Source organism: Vanellus vanellus, assembly GCF_965231255.1.
Source record: "Vanellus vanellus genome assembly, chromosome: 4".
Taxonomy (NCBI): domain Eukaryota; kingdom Metazoa; phylum Chordata; class Aves; order Charadriiformes; family Charadriidae; genus Vanellus; species Vanellus vanellus.
Genome location: NC_138909.1, coordinates 3,646,536 through 3,654,802, shown reverse-complemented (window position 1 = coordinate 3,654,802; position 8,267 = coordinate 3,646,536). Strand labels below are relative to the sequence as shown.

General features: G+C 40.3%; 1 protein-coding gene across 1 annotated transcript in view; it reads left to right on the top strand.

The window, feature by feature from the left end:
• Nucleotides 1-685: 685 nt before the first annotated feature.
• The window catches only part of WRN (WRN RecQ like helicase), a 41,512-nt gene continuing 33,930 nt past the window's right edge, over nucleotides 686-8,267 (top strand). Inside the window, exons 1-4 of the mRNA XM_082482951.1 lie at nucleotides 686-793; nucleotides 2,751-2,866; nucleotides 3,811-3,956; nucleotides 6,809-6,957. Of these exons, the coding sequence (XP_082339077.1) occupies nucleotides 698-793; nucleotides 2,751-2,866; nucleotides 3,811-3,956; nucleotides 6,809-6,957 (507 nt within the window). The 5' untranslated portion in view covers nucleotides 686-697. The remainder of the gene's footprint in view (nucleotides 794-2,750; nucleotides 2,867-3,810; nucleotides 3,957-6,808; nucleotides 6,958-8,267) is intronic.

The window sequence follows — 8,267 nt, the reverse complement described above, 5'->3', positions numbered from 1 at the left end:
CCTGGGAATAGATTGCCTCTGCTTGGTGAGCTCACTTTATTTGAATCCGGTGCTGGCACGTTCGTAAGTAACCTCAGCCATCATCCATTCTGCACCAGAGAGCTTAACAGCCTGTGCCTTGTTTGGCTGTAGTTTGCCCTGGAAATTCTGCATGTGGGCTCACAGCCCTGAGGTCCTGTACAGGGACCGTTTGTGTTAGTCTGATCTTGTTTTGAGTTTGAATTTTCCCAACTTCATTTGTCAGCAAATGCAGCTGACAGCTTTTAAGCTAGGTGGCTGGTTCCTTTGCTGTTATCTGAAACACCAGATGTATTTGTCTAATGAGGGCTGTGTTGACTAGAGATGGCAGTAGGTGAGACCGTCTGTTCCGAGTCACGGATCTCCATAAAACTAGACTGAACTTTCACAGAAGGACTTTAAGAGGTTTTCCTGTTGTGTTTTTTTTCTTGTTTTTCTTACTCTTATGTGAACAAGAATATAGGGCCTAATGCTCTTCCGCTTTTTAATGTGGGCACCTCTGTAACTCTCCATTCTCATGCACAAAGCATTTGAAGTTCATGGTAGTGATCCTTCATAACCTTGTTCTGGCCTGATGCTAGTAACAGCTTGTCTCTGTGCAAACTATTGACTATTCTGTGTTGGTTTTTTTTTTTTTTTTCTTTTCTTTTAATGTAAAAGTAACAGAAATGTGGAAAAAATGAATAAAATGGATTTGCTAACTACTAGTCTGCAGAATAAATATCCGCAGTGGATGCTCGAACAAAACCAAGAGGGAGTTTTGGGTGATAAAAAGGTATGTCATCACATGAGAGAAACTTAATTGGTTGCAGGCTGATTAATAAAACAATGTTGGACTGTATGTTTTTAGTTAGACCTGCGGCTCTGATATTTGTGACTGTTTACAGCTGGTTTGTCCTATAAACTGTAATTAAATTTAGGTACTCTGGTGTTCTTGCTTGTTGAATTAGTTTGTTAAAGTGTCTTTATTTTTTTTAATTAAAATATCACACATAGACCAAAAGCTGTTGCTGTTACCTCTGTTGAAATTTCTTCCTGACAACCTGAATTTTGGTGGCAAAACTATCAGAGTGTAAGGCAGCTTTTGGTGCATTGCCCACCCAATATTGGGGCTGTATACCAGCAAGGACTGGGGATTTTTCATCTGTGTAATTTGAGAGCTCAGGTTGTAGGCTGACAGGGGAGTTTGTTCTGGTAGGGGCCTCTGCCTTTCTGCATTTGCACGTGTTCGGTATTTCAGAGGTTTTGCAGCTCAGACTTTGCAGAAGAATTAATTGATCATCAAGATTATGTCAAAGTTTCTGGTGTTCCAAGAATGTTAATGTGTCCTTGGATTATTTTTTTTCTGTGTATATGAGCAGTTTCAGTTTAAAATTTCCCACTTAAGGGTCCCTTCTGTAACATCTGAAACTGCTTTAACAATTAGAAAACTAATTAATGGGAGAAAAGCAGAAGACTCGGTTCAGCAGTTTTCCTTCTATAAAGTGGGAGTAAAAAATTAGTAGCATGGATATTAAAAAATGTCAGTTAAAACCAACATGACTTTAATTTGCTGTGGTACAGCCTGTGTACGGCGGCAGCCTGCCTCAACAAGCTCTTTGAGGAAGGGTTTTGATTAAACTTTCACCCTTCATTAACTGGAAAAAATGTTTTGTTGTGCAAGCATAAAATCGGCAGTATCTTTGTTTCAGAATCTCCCTCTTCCAGGCAACTTATTGTTTCTGAAACGGTATTAAAACCTGTTTTGTGGCCTCTTTTGACAAGATTGTCTTGTTCTTTGAGTGTTATTGTGGAATACTTAACTATATTTGCTATTTCTGGCCCTGTAGTTTACTGATGTAATTTTAGTGAACCAAAAGTTTTTTTCAGGCAGGTCAATGTTGTCAGAAGTTTTGCAGTTCAAGTGAGTTTATCAGTCAATAACATTTAGTAAATACGCTTCTGAAAGGTGGATGGAAAAAAAAACGCCAACTGGACAGTTACAGTTTGCCTCACCTTGTGTGGTTAAGGCTTCAATTGGTAAACCAGTATTCATCACTTGATGGTGGATATTGATCCTTTTAAATATTGCAAGTAGTTTTAAGTCCGTGGAGTTTACTTAGACCTTTGTGAAGTTCCTCACACACTATATCTAGCAGGGTTAAGTGAAGTGGGCTGGCTGAAATGTGGGACTGAGGAAGTGGGGAAACAGGTATTGCATACACCTGTACTGAAACAGAGATACCTTCAAGGACTTTAGACTGACCCGGTTTGAATGGCTTGAAGAATGACGTGACAAATTATTGTCTGTTTTTGAATATTTTGTTCCTCAAATTTGAGGTGTGCAAGTGCTACAGTGTTTGAAGTAGTGTCGAGGGGTTTTTGACGCTGTCAAAAATGGATGTTTTCCCTAACTGTTCTACTGAATCTCTGGTGGGAAGAATCCAACTAAACTAAATGGAGGTGAAAACTCAGCCTGCATGATTTCAGTCCCAGTGCTTGGAGTTAAGCAAAGAAATTGGGGCATGAACCCGAATGGTTTGATAGATGGGGAATGTCACCCTGTTTTTGATTGACAGGGATACTGGCCCTGTGTGAGGAGCACAGTTCTGCTGCAGGGTTTTGGTAACTGCTGGCGCCAGCCTTGCTGCAACACAACATTACAGGCGCATGCAGTGGTTGCAGTGCTGGTGCGTCTGTTGCAAGGTTCAGCGTGGCTGGTAACCGAGCTTCTTCCAAATGTTGTTCGACAGAAGTCTATTGTTCAGAGGAGTGTTTTGGAAGATGGGCTGCCATTCCTAGAGTTCTGCGGCTCTGTCGTTTACAGCTACGAAGCCAGTGACTGTTCCCTTCTCTCAGAAGATATCAGGTAATACGTCTTACTTTGGTTTTCTTTTTTTGGAGTGCTTTTTCCTTTCTCAAAAGGACTTGGCTCTTCTCTCTGTCTCCTTCTGCTGGCTGATCATGCATTTGATGTGTCCAGAGGTCAACAGTTCAGCCAGAGAAAACATCTGGTCGCATTGGCTGTCTTGCTGTGCACTACAAGTCTGTCTTACTGGTTGTAAGCACAAACTGAACTTATTTCTCATGATGGTGAATTATCTCTGTGAGAGAGATCCCTGGTTTCTCTACAGCACACGGTGACTTAAAAACAAGGAGACAGTTTCTCAAAGTCTCTGTTGTGCTATGCAGTTACAGTTCTTTATGGGAGATGCCATCAGTGAACCTCACAGTACCTTGAAGCAGAAGTGGTAAAGGCTCTAATGCAGGTCCGTTACCTTTCCCAGTATGGATAATTCCATGAACTTCAGTGACTTCATGGGGAAGTATGAGCTGTAAGAAATCGGGTGATGTGTTAATTCATAACTGGGGTCTGTATGTTTGAAGAAAAGGTAGTAAATTCATGATGCAAATAGATCATTTCCCTCCCCTTTTTGCATAGCACAACTTATGTTACTGGGGGGAAAAAATTCTATGCAGAACTTGCAGTGCAGTGGGATAGATAAAGAATGAGCTCTCGAGGGAATATAAACTATTCCATCGCCTTTTGTATCTGGCCGTTTCCTGAGGCTTGCTGTACTACTGCCTGCATGCAGTAAGATCTAACATTTGAAGAGTTTCTGGTAGCTTTTGGGACCAGTGGGAAATTCACCTCCTTACGGTCTTGGTTTTACCATGGTTTCTGTGACTTGTATGTGTGAAAGGAAAGACGCAGTGGCTGTGATTCTCTTAGTCACCTTTACGTAAGATGACTGATATTTTAAATACTGGCAGACGAATAGTTACATGTGAAGAACATCCATTTCTTTTCAGGCAGAGTTTATCAGATGGGGCTGCTGTTGGATTTGATATTGAATGGCCACCATCATATACTAAAGGGAAATTGGCGAAAATAGCTGTAATCCAGATATGCGTATCTGAGGAGAAGTGTTATTTGTTCCACATCTCTTCGATGGCAGGTACTGTACTTCCTCTCTTCTGATCAGTTGGGGCATTAGTTGCCCTCTGTTTCTTGTGATTAAGTTTGAACTCAAGCCTTAAGCAATAGCTGATATTTCACACTGGGTTGGATAGTAAAAAAATGCATCCTCCTGCTCCCCTTTCCTGCCTATAATAAAGGGGGTTATTCTTTGAGTATTGCCTATGTATATCAAGGGGATCTTAGCCCCAGTCTTGCCCCGTGTGCTGCATACAGCATTTTAGGTTCTGAACAGGGCAAAAGAATCTTACTTGAGGATTATTTTTCTGTCTGGGAAGGAATATTTTAATTCTGTTTTAAAAATTGAATTCCGTGCTCGTATAACTAGCTTTCTGTCTAGTACCAAAATAAACAACGAACCTAAATTTAGCAGGCTGTGTTTCTTTTTAATTTGGCTTCAATAACAAAACCCCTCAAAAATGATGGCCGCCGAACTCTTTGTTCCTAATACCTGTATTTTGTCACATTGGTTTTCAGAAAGAATACTGGATACCCGGTGTGATGCAGCTGTGGGGAGAGAAGGGGGTGTGCTCAACAGAGTCTGAATTCATTACGGATGTGAATAAAAGCTTCCAAATAGGGAAAATTGGAATGAGGGAAGGAGGCTGCAATTTTATAACCTTTGGTTTGAATGTTAGATTGAAACTATGCCTGTGAGATGTCTCTGATTTCCCTGGGGTGCGCATGCTGAGGTATAATAGCGATAATTTTAATGTTGGTGTTCAATCCTTTGTCATTTATAGCAAATGGGGTGGAAAATTTAATTGCTGGAGGCTATTCAATCCAGCAGGCAGAAAGGTACAAGTGCACAAAAGAAAAAGATTTGTAGAAAGGAAGCAGAGGGAAGAAGAGTCATAAAGAGCTGAAATGCTTTCGATTCTAAGAGTGAAGGTGCTTGTGTATTGATGCTGAGTACGGTTGCATGTGGGTTACTGTGTGTTACAGCAGAAGATGGTGTTTCCTTGTGAATCACTTTCTAAAATTTCTGTTCTTGCCAATGGAGATGGACTTTGAGCTGAGTGAGATGTCAATCTTTTTGCAGGAACCGCAGCCAATTTCTGATTATTATGCAGAATACATTTGATCTACAGAAACGTAGATGGTGGCAGGATTAGGCGGTTGGATAAGACTTATCTTTTATTTGTTGTTGCAAAAAAAAAAATGTGTCTTTCTGCAGGAGGAAGAGAGTGGACAGTTCTTGGACTATGTGTAAAGGACAAAAATTACATATATTTGTCAGGAGGATTCTTGATAATTTTCTGTTTCTTACTTTTTTTTTTCCTTAGACTTCTAAGAAAATGTGGCCTGTTTCTCAGATTGTAGCCTCTGTATAGTCTTGAACTCAGACCTTTTTAGTTCATACAGTCACTTTGCTAGAAAAATGAAGTAGTGGAAATGGAGCACAAGTCTTCTACTGGAGAGTTCTTGTCCTTGAAGGTCTTAATGATGATATTCTTAAGTGAAAATCCCTTGTTCAGTAAGTCAGCTGCATATGTTGCAGGCTTTTATTTAGTTCATCTGTATTTATCTCCTCTACAGAGGAATTTCCATATTGTGTTATGCCTGAAGTGCTTTGGCAATGTTGGACTCTGCCTGTATTTTACAGCACCAGGCTACTACAGTGTTTTGTGGTTGGTTTTTTTTTTTTATCAGTAATTTCCTAATGCTTTGAATTGGACCTGCAACTTCAGTCCTCAACGCAGCCGACCGTGGCTAGAGTTGCAAATGTGTCTGTATAGTGTGTCAGTGGTAGCTGTGAAAGTACAGCTATTTGGCATGTGAAATAAAATCAGCGATAAAAAGTGATTGTTGGAAGTATGTAAATATATATTACAGTAGTGAAAAGGTGAAACTTGAAATCAGAACCAAGCCAGATACCAAGTACTGTGCACTTGCGCAGTACTGTGTGTTTGTAGTTACTATAATTACACTGGAGAGTAATTCAGGGTGTCTAGCTGTGGGTTCCTGAAGGTATGTATTTAAATAAGATGCTCTGAATTTTAAAGGGAAGCAAACACAGAGGGGAGGAAGAAACTGCTTTCATTCACGAATGAAGTGTCTGTGGCTGTTTCCTCCTGTAAAAAAAACAGATATGAAAGCTGCATGCTCTTATTCAGTTCTGTAAACTTGAAAATACCCTTTGATCCAGGATTGCCGTGCCATCAGTTTTGAGATAAATCAAAATATAATACTTAGCATCTGTGTACATCCTTTTATTTTTATTCTTATTTACAAGACTGACTTCTCTGGGCTTGGCGGAGGATCTGGTTGGCAAATCATGTTTTCCAAATGCTGTTGTTGGACCAGCCCGGTGTTAGCACTGACTGTGCTTCCACAGAATCTGTTTTCCTGGTGATTCCCCATGCTTATGGTTTAAACTGTTTCCTGGGAATGTGAAATAGCAAAAACTGGGAAGGAATAATGTGGAAGATAGTAAAATAATATTGTGTTTGATTTCATGAGCATCCAATTCTGAGAAATTAAAATGTCTTCCAGTTAGAGGTTGCCTTCCTATGTGGTTTAACAATTTGTAAGACAAATGGAATAAGGTTCTTTAACTTTTTTACTTGATTTGTTTTCAGGTGCAGAATGAATTTGGATATTTCAAATAATTCATTCCTACTTGTCTGCAGGTGATATATTGCAACGAATTGGTGTTTCCAGTTGTTCCAGTGTACAAATAGTCACATAAGCAGAGCAACTTTTGGGGCCGTTCCTCTAAAAGCACAGGTTTCTGCAGATGGCCTTGGTGCTAGGATTTTGTCATTTCCATTAGACTTTCTGGCATCTTCCAGTATTTAGTTTCTGATGTTTGGGCTTAATCTATTTTAGGTTTTCCCAAGGGACTCAAAAGGCTGCTCGAAGATGAAACAATTAAAAAGGTTGGCGTAGGAATTGAGGGAGATCAATGGAAGCTGATGAGTGACTTTGAAATCAAACTGAAGAGCTTTGTGGAGCTGGCTGACGTTGCTAACGAGAAAGTAAAACTTAAAACCTTTTTGTTGTGGGAGGGAAATCTTGTTATTGTGCTATGCTAAAGGCGGCTTCCCTGTCTTCATAGGAGTTCAATTCTGATAGCAAGCATATTCTGTAGAATAAAGCAGAGATGTGTTTTAACTTTTTTAAAAAGAAAGAGATTAAAAACTCTCAAGAAAGTCTGCAGAACTAAGTACTCTCTTCTAGTGAGCCGGTTCTTAATGAACACTTGTCTCCTTTCAGGCCTGTTCACCTTTTGTGTTTACAAGATATGGCTTTTTAATTCAGCCGCAGAGGCATTTTATTTACTTCATAGTGATGGAAATTGCCAGATTGTGTCAAGTCAAGGTTCTACAGACAATGGTGTACTCCTGCCAGTAATGGCTGAACCTTTAAAATAAAATGCAAGATATGCTGCGGAGGACTGATGCCTGTTTGAAGGGAGGCAACCCTCCTGCCGTGGCTTGCTTGGTGCTGGGAGGAAGCATCAAGGTCATCTTCGAAGTCCTCCGCGTGGAGGCGTTTGCCATATGATCTGGAGCCATAGAAATATCTTTGTTTCCATGACTCTGAAGTTGGTGTTGCCTCCGCTCCTGTGCGGGTACAGTTTCCAGTGCCTGATGACCCATTGTTTAGAAGTAGCGTTGCATTTGGCATACCCTTAATTTCAGTTTAGGTGGGTTTTGGTTAGGTTTCGTTTGATGTGGGGAGATCTGTGCTGTCTCTCTAGGGAAAAGAGCAAAAGGTTCATTACCTTCCAAATCATTCTGCCATTCTTATTTCTCACGTGTCCCTTAGCGCTTTCCTGCCTTTTTGTGTATGTGAGGCTTTTCCTTACCTGCACTTGGTCTCTTCATGCGCTTCTCTTTCCTTCTGCATGATTTTTTCATTTGGTAGGATAAAAGCAACAATTACAGTTTCCTGGTGGAGGACAGAGACTTATGCCTGGAAATAATACTGCTTATACCTTTCTCTATTCTGTGCATTATGTACCCTATGTAATTAAGTGAGGGAGAGGGGAATGTGATGTATCATCAGCATTTGGGGCAGTGCTCTCCATACAAGCCACCTTGAAGTTTCAGTTCCCAGTGGGTTGGAAATTGTGCAAGTTAACCTTCTTTTGCTCAAGCAATAGAAGGAGCTGTTTCTTTTCAGACTTGGAGTTCCTCAGTTCATCCCTCCCCCTTTCTTTTTTTTTTCTAATCCCAGTATCTAACTCCAGGATGATTTGTTATGAAGATGAGCGATGTGATCTCTGATAGCAGCCTTAAAGTCTTCTGCTAAAGAGAAAACAAACCAAAAATAAACTTGAAAG